The sequence below is a fragment of the Ochotona curzoniae genome, unplaced genomic scaffold (assembly GCF_017591425.1).
Source record: "Ochotona curzoniae isolate NIBS_2020 unplaced genomic scaffold, NIBS_Ocur_1.0 contig_50, whole genome shotgun sequence".
Lineage (NCBI taxonomy): Eukaryota > Metazoa > Chordata > Mammalia > Lagomorpha > Ochotonidae > Ochotona > Ochotona curzoniae.
The window spans coordinates 5,982,220-6,003,459 of record NW_024466446.1 but is presented as its reverse complement, the minus strand read 5'-3'; the positions used below and the strand labels follow the sequence as shown (position 1 = coordinate 6,003,459).

Sequence of the window (21,240 nt, the reverse complement as noted above, 5' to 3'; positions counted from 1 at the left end):
CACATGGATGACTATGAATTATAAAAGATGACTCTTGGTTATAGACGAGATCCTAATTTTGGTTATTCATACATGATAACAAAATAATACTAGCATGTGATAAATTATTGAGCACTCATTCTGCCAGGAATTATATCACATTTTTTTTGTACAGTCTAGCAAACCGAGTCTTGAAGGGGATTACTTGCCCAAGGTCACATAGTTTTAAGGTATTAAGATTCCTGTGTCTCTAATTGCAGATTCCACACTTGAACCCCCTGGCTGATGCTGACACCTGGTACGTTTTCAGCGTTGTGTGCAGAGGTGTTTTTAAGACACAAATGATATCGTGTGGTTGACTATCAGCCCTTCTGCATATGTACACCATGCAGCTGGAATTGAACTAGGATGCAATTACTTAGTAAAATTCCTGGCTCCTTTGAAGATCTTAAGGACACAGTAACTCAAACCTTGAAATCGATTTTATTGTTGCTGCTGCTTCAGAGAAAAGCCAAACCAGGACAACAAACCAGCCTGGAAGATGTCCACGTTGCTTTAACCCTGCTAAGCTCTAAATACAGTTCACATGGATCCTTTTCTCCCCTCCGTGGAAACACTCACCCACAATCTACTCGCACACCACACGTGCTCAAAGGAAACAAAACAAGTCCCCATGCCGGCGCAGCTGAAGGACTGAACGGACAGTTCAGTGGCCATCAGTTTCACCAGGAAGCGTAATTCCGCGCCTTACAGAGCGCATGTGGTTTTGCCTTTGCAGTGGAAGTTTAAGAAATAAGTGAAAGTACAGAAACCTTGAAGAAACATGCAAAGACAGAATCCTTAAGCACAATCAGGAAACTCAATCACTTCCCAATTACCTTGGGGCAGAGTGAGTCCGGAGCCCAGTAGGAGGGGAAATTAATTAGCAGTGCCTGGCAGGCAAAGCAAGTTTCTTCCAAATCCTGGATAAGAGGGACAGGTCCCTGCTACGCATTCTGCCACAGGGACACAAGGTCAAGATCTCCAGTGGGAACAATCTGTGAAGGGCTTTGTCAAATATAACCATTCTATACATGAGCTGGACAAGCCCTGGAGAGGAGACCAAGACCAACACAACAGTCCAAGAGGATGTTGGGGTTGGATTGTGTCTCCCCAAAATGACATGTTAAAACCCTAATCTCCAATACCTGTGAAAAGTCGTCTTATTTGGGATCAAGGTCCTTCCTGCTAGAATGCTGGAATTCTACATCAGAATGCGAATCTGAGTCCAGGCTAGTCCACTTCTAACTCAGCACTTGGAAGACACTGGAGACTGGTCCAAATGTTTGAGTCCCTGTCACCCACGTGGGAGACCAGGATGCAGCTCCTGGGCTCCTGGCTTTGGCCTGGTCCAGCCCGGCTCGCTGTGGCCACAGCAGAGTGAACTACCAATTGGAAGGAGATCTCTCTCTTGCCCTCACTCTGTCACTCTATCTTTCGAAGGCATTTGCTTGTCTGTTTGTTTGAAAGAGATAGACACGAGTTTAACTATTATGCCAAGAGCCACAATCATGGTCACTCAAGGTCAAGTCATCTGAAAAATGCCCCTGCGTCTGACTCAAGATCTGGAAGGTGGTCAGGAAATTTATAGCAATCTTCAAGTTCAGTGCTAGAATCCAAGCAGAATCCTGAACTGAAACGAAAGCCAAGCTCTCTCCCTGCTAGGAACAAAGATCCCGTGCTCTTTCTGCAGACACAAGGGCTCCGTGGCATTGCTTTAACTATACACCCTAAACACTTGTTGGACAGAGCACTGGCAATGGAGGGTGACAAACCTTGCTTTTTCTGTTGGATCATTCTGTTATTTCTTAGCTAAGTGGTTTTAGTACTGCTGCTATGAGAGAGGCCCTGGGGTTTCTGTTGGTTCCCACTGAGAAGAAAGACAGGGCTAAGGTTTTTATTACAAGCGTGCAGACAGAGGCCTCCATCTAGGAAAGGAGTAAGATTCAGAGTCTAGGACTCCCCAAAGAGAAGGAGAATGACAGACAATGGGGGTGCCAATTCAGTCCTGACAATCAATTCCCAAAGACCAGATTCTTGATGGCAAAGCTAAATTGAGTGGGACAACTGCAGGGGATGCGTGACAGCCTTGGTTTTTGTTCACTTGACAGAAAGAACTCAGGCACCAGGATAGTTCCACCGGACCACACAGAAAGCAGCAGGAGGCTGAAGCATAAGGAAACTCACACGGTGTTCCAGTTTGGTGGATAGCGCCTAGGCAATGCTGCAGGCAATACCAGGCCCAGCACGGTAGCCTAGTGGCTAAAATCTTTGCCTTGCATGCGCTGGGATCCCATAGGGGTGCCAGTTCTAATCCCTGCAACCCCACTTCCCATCCAGCCCCCGGCCTGTGGCCTGCAAAGTAGTCAAGGACGGCCCACAGCCTTCCCACCTGTGTGGGAGACCCTGAAGAAACTCTGGGCTCCTGGCTCCGGATCGGCACAGCTCTGGCCATTGAAGCCACTTGGGGAGTGAATGAACGGACAGAGGATCTTCTTCTCTGTCTCTCCTCCTGTTGAAAACAATGTGACTTAATAGAATGAGCTGTCCCCTGAACATCACGTTCTTGAGCCATCAAGAGTAGGTTAAGTACCTAGTCAAGCATCTGAAATCATAAACGGTGTGAGAAAACCAATCACTCATCCATTGCTTATCAGGGATCAAATTTCCCATTAGAAGCCAAGATGGTCTGGGACTTCCCATAGAGTTAAGCCGTCTGTTTATGTGATACGAGCTAACATCTCAGGGCTTCTCCAGCCACATATGACAAACAGCATTCCCCAAGTACACAGTTTATTGTGTGTCTTGAATCTTAAAAAAAATTTTTTTTTATTATTTATTATGAAAGTCAGCTATGGAGTAAGAGAAGAAGAGACTGGGAGGGTGTGAGTTTCCATCAACTGCTTCACTCCCCAGAGGGCTGCAATGGACAGCACTGGCCAACCTGAAGCCAGGAGCCAGGAGCTGGTTCTCCCAGTGAGTGCCAGGAGCCCAAACACATGGGCCATGTTCTACTGCTTTACCCAGGCCGTTGGCAGGGAGCTGGATGGGAAGTGGAGCAGCTGGGCCAGCTTTACTTGCTACACCATAACGCTGACCCCTAATTTTTTTCAAATCTGTTCACATTTCCCACACACATTCATGGACTCTTAAGTCAGTCAATCGTGCAGAAGACCCAATTCAGTGCATTTAGGAATCTAGTACGACTAATAGTCTCCAGGATGCCAAAATAGCAATGGACGGGAAGAAAAGGAGAGAAGAGGGAAAAGTTTTAATTAGAAATTTACTTGTTGGCTCTGCTTGAAACCAAATTTGGCAGAAACAGGAATGTAAGTTTGAGATTTGGGGGAGTGATGAGTTCTACAAAAGAAAACTCAGATCCTTAACTCATAATAGTTACCACTGTTCTCCCTTGGAAAAGAATTTCTGTTCTAGAGGGGGGAAAAAAAAGTGTAGGGTTCTCATTCCCAAAAGTGGCCACTTTCTGTTCCAGTTAATAAGAGCGTTATAAACTCAATCCCTGAGCTGCAGGAAGCAACAAAGAGACGACGACAAGATCAAACCCGCCCGCAAAGCAAGCTGCCCAGCAGCGCACATTCCTCACACTTTTCCTTTTCCATTTGATCAAAAAAAATCAGAGCTTGTTCCTGGGCTCAGGCCTCATGTCGGACTGTGGACTACAATGAAGCTAACCAGGGAGAAAATGCGGCAGATGGAGGAAAGGCGACCGCACGAACAAACACTGGCATTTTCTAGCTGCAGCCCACAGCGGGGCAGGGCGGCCAGGCACTGCGCAGGGGAAGGAGCTGGGCCACCCTGCAGTCTCCAAGCAGCAACTCCTTTTGTGGTGGAATAAACTCCCGCAGCTGACCTTGTTTATCCCTTTGCCTGGGCGCATTGCATAACAGCCCGAGCCTCCACCAGTGGCCCCCGGCATCACTCCCCAAGAACCAGCAGGTGAGGATTCCTAAGCCTTCTGCTTCTATGCTGGATAAATGCTTCCTCCATAGTGGTTCCACACCAAAGCCTAATAGCAACACCCGTGCCACTCGCTCCTGCAAGGTAACCACTGTGCACCAATCACTGCACTCCCTAAACACAGAGCTGTTAAATGCCTGCACTGAGTAGGGCTAGGTTTTAACTTGTGATATACACACATTTGCATAAGAACTGAAAAAAATGCTATTGCAATAATCAGGCAAGTTGAATGAGTGAAGACGCTGCTAGGGCTAGGCAGTCATACATACAGGAGGGAACTAAACATTCATGGGAAATGGAATTAAGAGGTACATTTATGTTGGTGCAACAGTGCAATTGTGTATGTAACTTTCCCAAAATATGACTCTCTATGAACTTTTTTTTAATTTAAAACACAGAGATAGAGCTTTCTCATTTGCTGGTTCATCTCCTTTCCCCCCCACCCGCCTCCAATGCCTGCAACTGGGATGTTTAAAAAGTGTTTATTCATTTATTTATATTTTAAAGACAAAGAGAGAGAGCAGCATCTTCCATCCCAAATGCTTGGAATGAACCAGTTGGTGAAAGCTGATGTTCTCTCCGCATTCCGAGCCAAGCTGAAAGTAGGCACCTAGAGCACCATGCAGGTCTCCCACGTGAATAATAGCGACTCAAAAACCGGAGCTCCCATTTGCTTCTCCCCGTGTGTGCACTGGCACAGCACTGAGTCAGAAGTGGAGAAGGCTGGACTCGAACCAGGCACATCAATATGGTATGTGGGCATGCCAAGTGGCAGCTCAGCTTGCTGCACCACAACATCTGCCCATTCCATGAACTTTTTGAAAACTCCACATACACATTTTTCCCCCAACCCTTAACCTCAACCCCTAAGCATGGTGCTGCAATAGTTTTGGCTTCAACTATATGAAAAAAAAAATGTATCCATACTTAGTTTTGATTCTTTAATAATTAAAATACCAGACCTTGGGTCCTAAAGGGTTACATATCTATTGCTGATATTTTTAAAAGAATAAATATGCATATACTTGTTTATTAACAGAACATCTCTGAGATAATTCATTTATACAACGTAACACAGGAAGTCCTAAGATTTCCTGTGTAACTTTGTGCTTTTGGGTTCTGAACACAGGTACCTGTACTAACTGTTCCAAAACGCCGGAAAGGAAATCCTCTTTGTGAAATACACGAATGCAGACTCGTGCCAGTCTGACACTGACACCCTCTGGTCAGCACAGCCAGCAGAGCCTTGCACAGAGCAGCCGCTAACCAGTATCAGCGCCTCCTCCCAACCCTTGCCCTCCTTGCACTTGGCAAGATACTCAGAAGAGGTCCAAGGCAGCCATCAGCACTGAAAACCAACGCTCTCCTGTTTGGATTTGCCCAGACACCGTCACCTGTTTGAGAAAGGCCCTTCCCTGCCAGCAGCCCAAGGGGAAATCTGAGGCCAGCATTCGAGTACAGAGGCAGCCCTGGTGGGTTTTCCTGCCAACACACAGATCTTTGGTTTCAAGGCCATGCAGGAAACCACAGCGGGTAGGGTCAGGGTGTCAATGGATACAGATTGTGAATGACAGCATATGTTAGTACTGTCTGATTTTCTGTAGGACTAGAATTGGGATACAAAGTGAGTCTTCATGCTTAACCCTTCCTAATCTCACCGTATTATTTAGAGCACTCCTTTCCTCTAACTGCCAGGCTTACGCCCACTGACACAGCCTGTAGAATCTACTCGGCTAGTTTCCACCCTGTTGATTTGCACAGGAAGAATTTCACAATCAAGGTGTGCAGTCCCAGAATGTGCTCATCTCAGGGAGCCAGACAATGCATACAGCTTCCACACATTGTAGAATGGAAATCCTTGACACGGAGAATCAGGCAGAGGGGTGAGCACCTGGCCAGGGCCGCAGCAGGCAAGCCTCAGCTGGGGCTCTGCATCCCCGCCCCCTCATCCTGCAGCCTCTTTCTTGTCTTCCTAAACCACCTGATTCAGTCTCCGTGAAGATTCCGAGGGGCTAGAGCCGACCCTGGGATGCCTCTACAAAGGAGTGGAGGCAGAGCCTGCGTGTGCCCAGCGGCTCTCTGGCCCCACAAAGGATTATTTCCTGCAGCTCTCGCCGCTCTCTGAAAGACACAGAGCTTCAAACTCCTACTCACTGCAGGAAAACCAGACAAGCCTCCAGAGAACGGATGGAAGGCTGAGGGACTGTGATGGTATTGTACACCTTCGACCTGAGCCATACTCATTTTTGGGGGAACACCATAGCTTCTCCTCATTAAAAAAGAAATAAATACAGAAAAGCACTGTCATTCATAATATTTATCTGGAATATCAGCTGATCTGCGTAATCAGACCAAGCAGTTAGTTTGAAATCAGAATGAGCATAAGTTCTGGAGGACTTGTTTTATTTTTCTCTCTCTGCTGCTCCGTGGGTATGCTGCTACGGCCCGCCGAGAAATAACAAGAAAAGAAAGAAGTGTATATTGTAAGAGTCCAACTCAAACAACAGATTATCCTTGGGAAGAGATTTTTTTGAAACAGATCAAAGGAATATGCATATAAAGAAATGTGTGGTTCAATTAATCAAGAATGCCACCAAGTACCTTGTAATCTCTTTGTAGGTAGGAGCAGAGTGGGTTGCCAGGAACACAACAGGTGCTCAGCAAATATGGAACAATGGTCTTTCAAAGAAAATTCACCTAAACTCTCATATAGAGCTAGCTCCACAACTGATCCATCAAGGAGCCTGTTACAACAAATCAGTGCAAACACTGTTCTCACATCTGGTTCAACACATCCCAAAAAGCACCTGGGAACATTTGTGACTTTTAAATAAATTAATTAAAAAAAAATTTGCTTTAAGGGCACAGCAGCGCATAGGCTCATATGGGTGCCAGTGCAAGTGCCAGCTGCTCCACTTCCAATCCAGCTCCCTGCTTGTGCAGTGGGAAAGCAGTCGAGGATAGTCCAAGTCCTTGGGGCCCTGAACCCACGCGGAAGACCCAGAAGAAGCTCCTGGCTCCTGGCTTTGGATCAGCTCAGCTCTACCTGTTGTGGCCATTTGGGGAGTGAACCAACAGTTGGAAGACTTCTCTTTCTTTCTGTAATTCTGGCTTTCCAATAAAAACAAAAATAAATGTTAAAAAATTAACGTGGACACCCAGCCAGCCACTTCTGATCCACTCCCTGTTTATGGCCTGGCAGAGGAGGGTGGTCCAAGTGCTTGGGCCTCTGCACCCTGTGGGAGACCACAGGAAGAAGCTCCTGCCTCCCGTGACCGTTTGGCGGAGTAAACCAGCAGAAGGAAATCTCTCTGTCCCTTTGTCTCTCTCTGAAAACAAAAACTGACTTCATTAATTTGTGTACTATTTTTTTAAACATTTATTTATTTATTTATTATTACAAAGTCAGATATACATAGAGAGGAGGAGAGATAGAGAGAAAGATCTTCCGTCCAATGAATCACTCCCCAAGTGACCGCAACGGCCTGTGCTGTGCTGATCCGGAGCCAGGAGCCAGGAGCCAGGAACTTCCTCCAGGTCGCCCACACAGGTGAAACGTCCCAAGGCTTTGGGCCATTCTTTACTGCTTTCCCAGGCCACAAGCAGGGAGCTGGATGGGGGATGGAGCTACAGGGATTAGAACCGGCACCCATCTGGGCTTCTGGCGTGTTCAAGGTGAGGACTTCAGGCGCTAGGCCACGCCGCCAGGCCCAATTTGTGTACTATTTTCAATATAGGACCAAGCAGACAAAGCCAACTAAACATCCCTATCCAGCTATACTGGATGTTCTGCCCGGCGGGCCAATAGCCTTCTCCCTTTTGCACTCTGAAATCGTCCTCTCCTCTAGCAAAATACAAGTTGATTCCTTCGGCATTTCTCAGTTGGTTCATTCTAACTGATCCACATTTGTTGGATGAAAGTCTACTGAAATAATCCCAGCTAAAGATGAAACGCCAGCTCCTACAAGCTGGCAACTGACAGAGGCTCCTACAGGCTGGCAACTGACAGAGCCAGGAAGGGTCAAAGAAGAGCTTGGTCATGGATGGGAGCCCACAGGCAAGACCTGGCAATGGGTACCACACCAAAGACAACTGATGCCCACGAGCTGGAGGGCAGCTGTTCCATGCCAGGTGCCTCTGGTGTGTCAGTGCAAGGGAATGTCCAACTTCACTGGGTGACAACGTCACTATCGAATGCTGTTACACAATGTCCCCTCCTGGTCACTGCCCTCCATTAACACTTAGTTCTCATAAATCTATCAAGAGTCATTCTGACAGCTCAGCTCTTTATCTCTGGCTGAATAATTTGACATAAGGATATTCCATTTCTCTTCTCTCTTCCAAAACATGCTAAGCAGTGTGCAATGTGGCATCAACATTAATCCCGCAGCATCTGTAGGACTGGTTCAATCTTGGTCAGTCTGATTCTATTCAGATAACTTCGCTGAAAAGACTGCACAGCTGGGCCCGGCGTGGTGGCGCAAGTGGTTAAAGGTCCTCGCCTTGCACGCCCGGGATCCCATATGGGCGCCGGTTCTAATCCCGGCAGCCCCGCTTCCCTTCCAGCTCCCTGCCTGTGGCCTGGGAAAGCAGTTGAGGACGGCCAAAAGCTTTGGGAACCTGCACCCGTGTGGGAGACCCGGAAGAGGCTCCTGGCTTCGGATCGGCATAGTATCGGCCCGTTGCGCTCACTTGGGGAGTGAATCATCGGACGGAAGATCTTCCTCTCTGTCTCTCCTCTCTGTATATCCGCCTTTCCAATGAAAAAATAATAAAAATAAATCTTTAAAAAAAAAAAGACTGCACAGCTAAGCGTACACACCTAAAAGGTATTGACTAGGTTTGTTAATGGTATTAATCACAAAATTGAAGTGATTAATACCCAGGAAATGCAAAATCACAAAAAGCTAACATCTCGGAATGACACCATGCAGAGAAACCAATGTCTAGTCCTGTGTTTGTGTGTATGTAGGTAAGTGAGGCCAATTTCACCTGAGCAGGATCAAATACAAGATTTTCACCTGAGTCACTTTGCTTGTTTTTCCACACAGTGACCTACAGGGAGGCCAACTGGTGTTTTTCGAAACATCAAAGGAGGGTAGAACAGCCTTCATGCCCAACTAACCCCCTTGACTTCCCTGTTCTTCTGGGGTCAGGCCACTCTGTACACACTGATCCCTCTACCTATAGCCAACCTCCCCCAGTCTGTCCAGTAGAACAAACCCTTCCACACTCAGCCTTCGAAGTGTTCTTCCATGACCCCATCCATCACTCTGGCGGATGGGGACCTGGGTAGTCCTATACTTGTGCCTTAAATATGCTGCTGCATTTCCACAGGGGCAACTGGCATATGGCAGAGCGAGTCCAGTTTAACTGGATGTGTGCATGTCTGTAAACTGTATTCTATGGAAGAGTTCCTATTCGGGGTGCTTACTGCCTTGCCGGGTACCTCATGAAGGCAGTGGACCCACACCACCAGGATGTGCATTCTCTCTCCGGCACGTATTCGCTGTGAAAGTGGGCAAGCTGTGCCTTCTCTACAGACCATGGCTTCTTCCTTCCTAAGGTGGAGGCGATCATGGTCATTAACTTGTGCTAAGGATTCGATGAAATAAGTAACTATACCAAAAGCATTTTGAAAAGCACCTCCCACATGGTAAAACACTGCAAAACGTTGAAGACCATTCAATTACACATATGAACTACCCCAAAATATTGCCAATGCTTAGAACTTCCAGAATCTTTTCATTCGATGATGAGAGCACTGAAGTTTCACATAACTAGTTCGTACTACAGCTCAGACAGGACAGGTCAACATTTGGTCTAGAATTCTCCCTGATTACATGAACCAACGTATGGATAATGCTACTGCACTATGAAAAAAAAGATGCTATTAGAGGCAACAAGCATTGACAGGATCTCCCCAAGTAAAGAACATGAGTTGATTAGGACATGCGCGTATCTCAGAGTAAAACACCAAGGCGTTGCCAATACATCCTCCCAGCCCATCCAGTTAAGGCACCTCCCCCTACCACAGCCATGCCAGCTTACTATTCCAAGAAGCAGACTTTGCTGAAGATTGGGTGCCTTTCAGGGCAAGGGAATACTCCTGACTCTGCAAAAAATTTTCCTTGATTCACTTCAGACTAATCAGATGGAACCAGAATAAAACCTCACAGAAGCTGCTAGGTTTAAAGTTTACACTCACATTGCAAATGATCAGGAGCCTATTTCTTTCTTTCTTTCTTTTTTTTTTTTTTTAGATTTATTTATTTTTATTGGAAAGGCAGACATACAAAGAGGAGGAGACACAGAGAGGAAAGTCTTCCATCTGATGATTCACTCCCCAAGTGGCTGCAACGGCTCGAGCTGAGCCAACCCGAAGTCAGGAGCCAAGAGTTTCTTCTGGGTCTCCCATGCGGGTGCAGGGTCCCAAGGCTGTGGGCCGTCCTCGACTGCTTTCCCAGGCCACAAGCAGGGAGCTGGATGGGAAGCAGTGCTGTAAGGATTAGAACCGGCGCCCATATTGGATTCCGGCGTGTTCAAGGTGAGGACTTTAACCACTACACTATCGCGCAGGGCCCACGGGCCTATTTCTAAGGACAGAAAATGGAATTCCTTGATGTTCAAAATGTTCAGCTGGGACCCGGCGCTGTAGTCTAGTAGTTAAAGTCCTTGCCTTGCATGTGCTGGGATCCCAGACTGGTGTTGGTTCTAAACCCAGCAGTCCTGCTTCCCATCCAGCTCCCTGCTTGTGGTCTGGGAAAGTAGTAGAGGATGGCCCAAAACCTTGGGATCCTGCACCCATGAAGGAGATAGAGAGGAGGCTCCAGGTTCTTGGTTTTGGATCACCTCAGTTCCAACTGTGGTGACCACGGGGGGAGTAAATATCTTCCTCTCTGTCTCTCCTACTCTCTATATATCTGACTTTCTGATAAAAATAAATAAATCTCTTTTTTTTAAAAAAAAAAAGCAGCTAACCTAAACATTTTCTGGCTTTGAAAGTACCAGGAAAACATTCATTTGCTCAAATATTCACCTCAGGTTTGTTTCATTTATATAATTTACATTTTAATTTTCATCTATTTGAAAGTCAGAAGGCCAGCAGCATGGTATGATACACTAAGCCTTCTGCTGCAGTGCCAGCATCCCATGTGGGCATTCACTCATGTCCTGGCTGCTCCCTTCCAATCCAGCTCCCTGCTTATGAGGTGGGAAAGCAGTGGATGATGGATGGCTCAAGTCCTTGGGCCCCTGCACCCACAGGGGAGACGCGGAAGACGCTCCTGGCTTCAGATCAGCTCAGCCCTGGCCGTTGCGGCCATCAAGGGAGTGAACCAACCAACGGATGGAAGGTTTCCGTTTCCGTTGATTTCCACTGCTCTGCCTTTCAATCAGATGAAGATAAATGCTTAAGACACACATGCACCTCCATTCCTCACACACTCAATGAATTCTGATTTCCTGAATGCGAAATGAATAACGCCTCCAGCTATCTCTGGTCTTGGTTAGTTGAATCCGACAACATGGGCCTAACTCTTCCAGGAGCCAGCAAGGCGTGTGGCACATAGCTCAGGGCATGTCAGCCGGCTGGTGCTGGAACAGAGTCCTTACCGCGCATCAGCATCTCACGGCATTCACTTTAAAAGCAATGCTTTGGTATAAAAGGATTTCATGGACTTCATACACACAATTCTAAGAAGACAAGCATATTTCCTTCCCTCCTTTAGCAAACCCTCCTTCTTTTCTTCCTTTCCCCCCTCTAATTTTGCAATAACATCATTTACTTAAAAATCACACACTCGATGCACAGTGCTTTCAACCACAAAGTGTCTCCTCACTTAACTCCGAGACAAAAAAAAAAAATACATGTATTTTTTTTTATGATACAAAATGAGAGGAACAGATGAGAAATTTTGTTTTCAAAAAGGGCTTTTTAAATTCTTTCAGGGTGCCCTTGATGGTAAATGCCTCCCCAACTCCAAGGTGATCAAAAACTCACGCAAAAATTATCTCTGGAAGATAATTAAACATTTCAACATAAAAGGATTCTAACAGTAGAGTGAGCTTTCTCCATCACCCATAAATCTTAAACTGGGCACACACACACATATTTCTATGTTTGAAAAAAGAAAACGTGAAAATGTCTGTGGCCTTTAAGTAGATACGGAACAAAAACTGGATGTGAGAGAACATTAATGCGGCTGTGATGCGAAGATCCCCGAGTTTTCCTCCAAGTTGTCACTTCCCAAAGCTGTGTGAACTCAGGGGAACTCCTTTTCCCTGTCTGAGTGGGTCCAGATCAGTGACCTGCAGGTGACAGCCTTGCTGGCAGGGCCAGGAGAGGTGCCTACATGCTCCGAAGTCCTGGGGTTAAGCAGGACTTCAGCTTCTCTGGGAACCAGACACCCCGTCCTCTGAGCTGCCCACCCTGGTTTTATTTTCACGAACAGGTTTCTGGTCCTGAGAAAGGCTCCCGCAGAACTGGACTTTCAGAGGCCTAGGAAGGTTAAACAAGCCAGAGCCCGCTAGGGCAGAGGGAGCCCTTTCCCCCACTTACAAATAGGGTCTTCCATTTTCAAGGGTCTTTTCAAGCGGATGCTGGCGGGGACCGTCTTCTCAATCAGCTCCTCAATGCTCTAAAACCGAAACACAAGTGGGTGAAGGCGGAGGAAAGTGACTCTGAGGAAACTTCGCTTTTCCATCTACAAAGGCTGTAGCACTAAAATCGCTCAAGGGAGGCGGGGGGGGGGGGGGAGAAGGGGGAACGGTTCTTTTCCTTTCTTCTTTTTTTAAAAGCAAAGAAGAATTTTGAGTAAGTCAGAAATCGTTTGGAGGGAAGAAAATCTTGAACGGGAGCGGCGATTTAGCCCCTCCCGCCCGGATTTCAGGCGGCAACCGGAGATAACCGGTTAAGCCCACTCTATGGAGGAGGTCTTCCTCCCCCCTCCTCCTAGGCTAGAGCTCCTGGCAGGGATACTTAAGTTAGGGGAGGTTTAAATGTACAGATTTGAGACCAGAAGGGTGAACGCAAGAAAAAAAAAAAAGTTCAAGTGGTGGGAGACGGGACCAGGAGCAAGCGTGTGCGCAAACGTGGGAACAAGCGTGTCCACGCCAAGGCCCGACCCTGCGTGCAGGTCCCATGCCGAGAGCAGCAGGATTAGGGGCAGGATCCCCAAGGTCGCACGGGCAGAACCCGAGAGGGACAGAGGGGGAGGCCCCAGAGGGCCGGGTGGAGGTCCTTACCGCCAGCCCTAAGGCCTGGAGCATCTCCCGCTGGTCTTTGTCCCGGGGGCCGATGTGCCTCTCAGCAAAGTCGTCGTGTCTGGGCAGGAGGCGCTCCAGGACGCGTGAGGCCCCCGTCGTGCCGCTGTCCCCACCACCGCTGCTGCTGTCCCGGACCCGTGGTGCCAAACGAGGCCCAGAGCCCCCAGCCAGGCGGCGGCCACCCCCGACTCCAGGTCTCAGGCGCAGCCCCCACGCCCTGGCACACGACTGCATGGATGCGGCCACCGTCCCTTGTCACTGCTTTGAAGAGGGTCAGCCGCACTCTCAGCCCGGCTTCTGGTCTCGGTCCCCCCAGTTGGCGGCTGCGTCGGGCCTAGAGGCACTTTCTGTTGGACCCAGACGGATGGACCGCAGGGGACAATGAATGGGCGCCCTGCACAGCCCGCCGGACACTTGCGCAAACTTCTTGCTCCAGCAGAGGCACCTGCTCCGCACCCTTTAAGCGTCTCCCTGGAGGCGGGCGGTAGGATGGGGCCAGGGAGCCCTTGGCCAATGGGAGGGGGAAAGGGGGCGGGGACTTCCCCTTCCCTATCCCCTCCTCAGACCCTCAGTGGACTCGGCTCCTCTCAGCCTGGAGCCTGCCAGTCACGCCTACTCCTAGGCGGGTTGGTGCTGGGGGCTGGGGCGCTCCAGGCGCTTCCTGCCAGGGCGTGATGTGGCACCTGCATGGAGTAAGGCTGGACAAGTCTGAGCCTCTGTGCGAGGTTCCTGAGAAGATGATTCCAAACTGTTGGTTAGTCTCCGTTAGTGAATTTTAGGGCATCTTTCCTTATGGAAACTGACATAGACAGATGTGGATTATTATTATTATTAGTTGTGAATACGATGCATTTTCAAAATTCCACTTCTCTTAACATGAGGGAAAAAAGAACAAAAGTTATCAGAATATTTAATGTACTTAGACTAGAGAAAAATAGAACCTGCCCACTTCCTTTTTTCTCCTGTAACCTTCCTTCAATCACAACACTCCAAGTTGTATAGCTGAGAGACACAAATGTTGGCCAGAGAGAAGCAGGCATTTAGGCTGTTAATTAATAGAATGGATTAATGCCTAGAATGGATTCATGCCTCTCTCTTACAGTGGGTTTGATCCCCAACTATAATTCCTGCTAACGCCGGCATCTCAGGTGAGCAACAGTTTAAGTCATGGCTGTGTAATTTCTGCTCGAGCTCCCAGCTAAGGTGCCACGGAAGGCAACAGAAGATGGTCCAAGTGCTAGGAAACCTGCTGTCCACATGGGAGACCAGGATGGAGTTCCAGGCTCCTGATGCAGCCTGGCCCAACCACAGCCATCGCAGTCCTTCCCTCTCTCTGTTTAAATGTCACAGCTTGGAAGCAAGGATGGTCATGTCAGCGTGGCCTGTAAATACTTACTGACTTAGGATTTTTTTTTAAGATTCTTTTTGAAATTTTTATTGGAAAGTCAGATATACCGAGAGGAGGAGAGACAGACAGGAAGATCTTCTGTCCTCAACAGTCAGAGCTGAACTGATCCGAAGCCAGGAGCTTCCTCCAGGTCTCCCACAGCGGTGCAGGGTCCCAAGGCTTTGGGCCATCCTCTGCTGCTTTCCCAGGCCACAGCCAGGGAGCTGGATGGGAAGTGGAGCTGCCGGGATTAGAAGCCCTTAGGAAGCAGTGATGATAATGAGTCAGTTAATTGGGTTTCTGCTTCCACGTGCAAGATCAGGTTTGAGGTTTGGGTTCCGATTTCGCTCTGACCCAGCGCCAACTGGGGAAGCGAGGCTCCCTTACATATGGCTACTTAGAAATAAGTTCTAATGTTCTTTTCTTTTTTCAGATGTATTCTATTTTTATTGAAAAATCAGATATTCAGAGAGGAAGAGAGACAGAGAGGAAAATCTTCTGTCCAATGACCCACTCACCAAGTGGCCAGAGCCGTGCCAATCCGAAGCCAGGAACCAGGAGGCAGGAGCCTCTTCTGGGTCTCCCACGCGGGCGCAGGGTAAGCTCAGCTCTGGTCATTGCAGGCACTTGGGGAGTGACTTGTCTCTCTCTCTGTACAGCCTTTTCAATTAAAATAAATAACTCTTTTAAAAATCTGAAAGGTAAGAGTTTTTTTTTTTTTAATGAATTATCTTTGTCTCTCCTCACCCCCATGATGTTTTTCAAGCAAATAAATATACCAATAAACAAATCTCTAAAAATGAACCAACATTCTCAATAACTTTGTGACAAATCTGAAAATAAACAAGGACACAGCATATTTATTGAAAGTTGTTTGGAAATTCCAGCTTCAAATTTCATTAAAAAGTATAAAGTATTGGCTAGGAGAACTGCTGTCCTTCTCCAGGCCACTCCTGGACTGCCACCACTGTGGCCCAAGTGTAGCCAGAACTACGCCCAGCGTGGCTGGGAACCCAAGCTGGGAGAACCACCATGCCAAGAGCCCTCAGGAAGGTCATGTGGAAATGACACAGAAACGAAGGGACGGTTGAAGTGCGGAAGATCGAAGAGATAAACGGTTAGTGAAGAAAGAAGAATGTCCGGAATGTTCCTTGAGAAGGAAAGCTGGAAAGATTCAGATGTTGATGCTGATTCTGAAGCACAACATGTAACACTGCAAGGCACTGCCGAGTGCCGTGAGTGATCACACTGGCCCAGCAAGAAAACTATTATCCGCTGCCAGAAAGCCACCAACTGATGGCCTAAGGAAACCTGCGATTTAAGCTATTCTAGTCAAACATCTAAAAAGGGCTGATAACCCTTCTTACAGCTGGAAGCGGGTTGGGCTTATGGGGAACTTCCTTACAGACTCAAGCTGTTGTGCAGTCTAATGCAGTACTCTGATTCTGAAACTTCTCCACTTCACGGCACCAGCAGAGCGGGCCTGGAGAAACAGCCTTGGTGGTCATATGAGTGGAAGCTGTAAGACCTGTCATTTATCCTCCGTCGCCAACACCTTCCTTCAGCGCTTGGGTCATCTTTAATCTGTGGGAATAAGGATTCTCCACCACGTGTGAAGAGTGTTCAGGAGGACTTTCCAGCTTTCTGGGTACATACAGATACAGAGCAGAATTAGAGGGTTATTGATTCAAGGGTTGCGCCCCTTCCGAGCATCCAACAAGTGATAGTTTAAACAGCAGCGCCCACAGCAGTTGGCAACATAGTGACAGGTGAGCAGGGCTAGGTTATTATCAATTGTGATGTCCTGTCACACTTCCCAAAGCTCTTAGCACACCGAAAGAGAAGATAAAGAAGAAAGCAGTATGGCTCCTTTCTTAGCATGGCAGCAGACAGAGCAGCAACCAGTTCAACTGGCTGGATTGACCCCTATGACCCCGCATCCGCCTGCTAAGTGAAACTTTGGAACACAGAAAAGAAGCTCTTTGGCTAATTAGCAACTTAACACAAGTGGCAGAAAATATCAAGTTGAGTACCTTGTATAGCAGAATGTTAATATCACCATTCTGTGATTTACTGCCAATAAAAGAGTCTCAAATTGTCCAGGTGGTTCTACACGGTTTCAAAAACATTCTGATCATGGTTGATGAGGAAGTAAGCCCAACAGTTCAGTAATGTAGGAATGCAGAGGCTTGGAGAAAATCGAAGTTTTGCAGTTACATGAAAATGACAACACACAAATTAGCACTTGAAATAAGAGCTCAGTATTTCTCTGAGGATCCTATCCCTCCTCCTTGCCTCGTTGCTGAAACAGCACAAGGAGCTACTTACAATGTTGACCCATCGGCCGAGCATCAAATAAAAATAACCTAATTTTTAAGTTTGTGGCAGTGCAGCATCTTTCTCACATCCAGCAGGAAGTCCCTGCAGATGGCTACCAAAACAACAACAGCAATAAAAAAAAAACTCCAAAACACATATGTCTTTTCACTTGGACGCTTCTGAAGCATGTTTCAATCATGTTGCAGTTGCCAAAGGTCACTCCCACACGGACTGTAAAAGCGTTTGCAGGATTTCCTGAACTGTTTTAGAATTCTCCTTAACAGTCTCAACTACCCTCCCTGTTCTTCCCTGTTCTCCAGTACCACACGCTGATGGCTGCAGTCTCCAGTGTAGAATATCACATAGCGGTGGCAGTCAGCCGCCCACAGATATCCCTTTGCAAGCTGGTGCTGTGTGAATCAAGACAATGCAGTATAATGCTTAATAGACACTGGCAGATTAAAGAGACGTGGTAATGTTCTGAGTCTCCATCATTGTCCTCCACAAATACATTCCTTTTCTTTTTTTTTTAAGATTTATTTATTTTCTGTTGGAAAGGCCAACAATTCCTATTTTGTCTTATATTTTAAGTGCAAATGAACATTTATTAGTGAATGTTATCATCAATACTGACATGCATTCGCTTTAATTCAATTTCTTGTGATTTAACCAGTTTTGAATTATAATCGTGCCATTTCACAGATAAAGGGAACTAAGTGTATTGTCGAAGTCTCTGCTTATGTTTCTACTCTGCCATCCTAAACACACACTTCTATCTTGTAGTCTAAAATAGCTATCCTTGGGCCCTACGCAGTAGCCTAGTGGCTAAAGTCCTCACCTTGCATGCATGGGGATCCCATATGTGTGCCGGTTCGTGTCCCAGCTACTCCACTTCCCTTCCAGCTCCCTGCAGATGGCCTGGGAAAGCAGATGAGGACGGCCCAAAGCCTTGGGACCCTGCATCCACGTGGGAGATCCAGAAGAGATTCCTGGCTCCTGGGTTCGGATCGGCTAGTTTCTGCCATTGTGGCTGCTTGGGGAGTGAATTAGCAGGTGGAAGATCTGTCTTTTTGTATCTCCTTCTCTCTGTAAATCTAACTTTCTAATAAAAGTAAATAAATCTTAAAAAAAAATAGCTATCCAAGTCCTGGCTATTATTTCTACATTCAATCCATCAGGAAGACAAATGAAAGAAACAGCTAATGCCTCTTTATTAGGGATAAACTGCTCTATGACTTACTATGGGTTACATCCCGATTCAACGCTCAAGTGTAAGCTGAAAATATCGCAACTCAGAAACACACTTCCTTTAACTAAAACATCCAAGAGGAGCTTCGTGGGAAAGAAAACGCTTCCTTCAGCTTACAGCTTGGAATTTACGGTTTAGAATCAGGTGGTCCAAAAGTATACAGAGGCTGACCACGGCAGGTGAAAAGAAGTGAACACCCACACACTCAGTAAACCAAGAGCAGACAGCTAGTCAGAACTTGAATTCAGAAATAAACCCTATCCTGTATCACCGTCTGAGGGCTTGGCCCCAGTGACCTAAAGGCCTCCCACGCACTCCGCCTTCCAGGGCCACACAGAGAATGTCTGTGTCTTTAACCCATCAACCATTAACAGTAAGGCATCCGAGTTCATACAGCCACATGATCTGGTTGGAGATAAGTTCTTCCCAAACCACAATACCTAACCTATGATACAGCTTAGTGTATGGTAGACAATTAGTTCCTTGCTATCACATCCATCATGGCTGCCACTGCCCACGATTACCAAAAGAGTATCACACCACAGATTGCCAGCCCAGGAAAAGACAAAAATTCAGTTCCCTTTCTCCTACATGTGCATCACTTTCACACCAACACACAACATTGACTATTTGTACTTCTGGGATGTCATACACAGAACATTCGCTGCATCTCAGTAGCCAGAAAAACAGTCAAGTGGCAATACGGGTGATGAGCACAGCTTGGAAATAGAAAAAGGATAGAACACCTGTGTGCCCATGGGGAAAAAAAATAGGGCTCCATTACAAAATGAGAGGAACATATTTGATGTTAAAGTGATTAAAATTGCATGGGAGAGCTAGATTGTAGTCCTGGTTCCTGGCGCTGCTCCCTGTCCACCTCTGGCTTCTCAGGATATTTGAAAGTTAACCACTGGATCTTACTATCTGTTCACCAATCTCCCCTGATGTGTTGTATTGTCAACTGAAACATGTATGCTAGTAGATTGTAACTCTAATTTTTGTTTTTGAGATAGAAATTTGATTTGTTATGTGTCTGCTAACTGCAGCGAGGAACTTGGACCTCGCTGCAGTTAATCACACACATGGACTACTGACTGATGGTCAGTAGCCAAAATTTATCAACAGCAAAAAACTTAGAGACTGGGAGTCACGTAGGCATAAGGAAGGAAGGTTTGAAAGAGGATGTGGTCTACATGCTAGCAAGCAAAAGGGAGTAAGCAAGGTATTCTTGCAGGGTACTTAAAATTAACAGCATAGAGGAGAAGAAGCGCCTCTCTTTGGTCTGTTATCAAAGCTGGAGGATTAGGGAGTTCCTGTGCCTGTGCTTTTCCTTTCCAACTCCTCAAGACCTTTGGCTTGGGTTCCCGGAGATTTCTCACAGGGTTACAGCCGGTTACACCTGTGAGTCTCCCTACTGTCCTCTCCTCATCAATTGTCTCCAATGTGGGTTCAGGGTTTCAAGGCTTTGGGCCATCCTCCATTGCTTTCTCAGTACATAAGCAGGGAGCTAGATGGGAAGTGGAGCAGCTAAGACACGAACTGGTGCCCATATGGGATTCCAGAATGTATAAGGCAAGGCTATACACATTGAGCCATTGCACCAGACCCCCACGCTTTCAAGAGTATTTCTCATTTAAATGATTTCTCTGTGAATCTGTCACAGGGGGGGATCTGGCCCAAGTAAGAACAGTTAAGGGTAGAGAGAAAAGTATTTGGCCTCTCCTATGGTACTCAACAGGACAGAATCCTCATCAAATCTCTCATCCCTGAGATGGACATGCATTTCCTAGACATTTCAATTACAGACAGAAGGGGAAAAAAACTAACATTTATAGAAGACTTACTTACACCTAATACCTTCATATATATTCATGGATTTCTGAAAGATAAATTGACTTGCCTGAGGTCACAAAGCTAGGAAGAAGAAATGAGAGTCAGGATTTAGTATCTAGATTCCAAGTTCTCTCCCACATTATTCATGAGTGTTCCTAAGTGAGAATGAAATGCCAGAAGTAAAGAAAATTCAAGTGAACACCAATGGCATAATAGTGGGTTTAATGTCATGTTAAAGATGAAGTTATGGCATATGAAGGTATTTCAAAACATTCATGTAAAATGGAATAAAAATGAGGCCAGTGCAATGACTTCACAGAAATATAATCCTCTACCTCAAGTGTCAGCATCCCATATAGGTGCCAGTTGGTGTCCCAGTGGCTCCACGCTGATCCAGGTTCTGCTATGGCCTGGGAAAGCAGCAGAGGATACTTCAAGTTTTGGGGATCATGCACCCATGTGGAAGACCCGGAAGAAGTTATCAATGCTGCCTTTCAGGTCTGCACTAGCTGAAAGCCAGAATCAGGAACTCCGCCAGTTACTGAGCTCATCCACTTGGATATAAGATGTGGGTGCCCCATTGGTTAGGTCCAATGCCCACCCCAACCTGCCTCTTATATAGATTACAGATTTCTAGTAAGACAGCAAAATAGCACTGGCGTCTAGATGATGCTTTGCTCCCCAAAAGAAGAGCTGTAGAAGGATTTTGTGCTAGATTGGTGCCAGAATTTTCTTTCCTGACTTGACTGTGGAGGACATGGGAGCAGAGAAAATAGGAATATCAGTGGCATCCTATCTTTTCCCACTCTACATCTAATAGACATAGCTGTGTTAACTCGTTTTCTCCTTCAAAAGCAATTACTGCCTTGTTAATCCTCACTAACAACTCACAGTTAAAGTCCTCTCAACAGATGAGCCCACTCAGTTCTCAACTGGGGACCTCTAAAATTCCCACTAGAATCCCTGGATTTATTTGCCCCAGAGTAAAAAGGCAAAAGGCAGGAGTGAACACTTAGCCTCGTTGTTAAGCTGCCCACATTTCCTATGGGAGGGTCTGTCTCTGGTCCCTGCTTCCTGGCTAATGTAGAAATGCTGATGCCACAAGCACCTCGATTTCTGCCACTTTTAGGAAAAACATGGATAGCACTCACAGCTCAGGCTTTGGTCATGCCTTCTGCAGAAATCTGAG

At 46.7% G+C, this 21,240-nt stretch overlaps 1 protein-coding gene and 1 pseudogene across 1 annotated transcript in view; one reads left to right on the top strand and one right to left on the bottom strand.

The window, feature by feature from the left end:
* GLDC (glycine decarboxylase) overlaps nt 1–13,724 on the bottom strand; it is a 71,739-nt gene extending 58,015 nt beyond the window's left edge. Inside the window, exons 1-2 of the mRNA XM_040988874.1 lie at nt 13,243–13,724; nt 12,557–12,635 (exon numbers count right to left, since the gene is read on the bottom strand). Of these exons, the coding sequence (XP_040844808.1) occupies nt 12,557–12,635; nt 13,243–13,497 (334 nt within the window). The 5' untranslated portion in view covers nt 13,498–13,724. The remainder of the gene's footprint in view (nt 1–12,556; nt 12,636–13,242) is intronic.
* Nucleotides 13,725–13,937: 213 nt separating this feature from the next.
* On the top strand, nt 13,938–17,020 carry LOC121162012 (annotated as a pseudogene).
* Nucleotides 17,021–21,240: the final 4,220 nt, after the last annotated feature.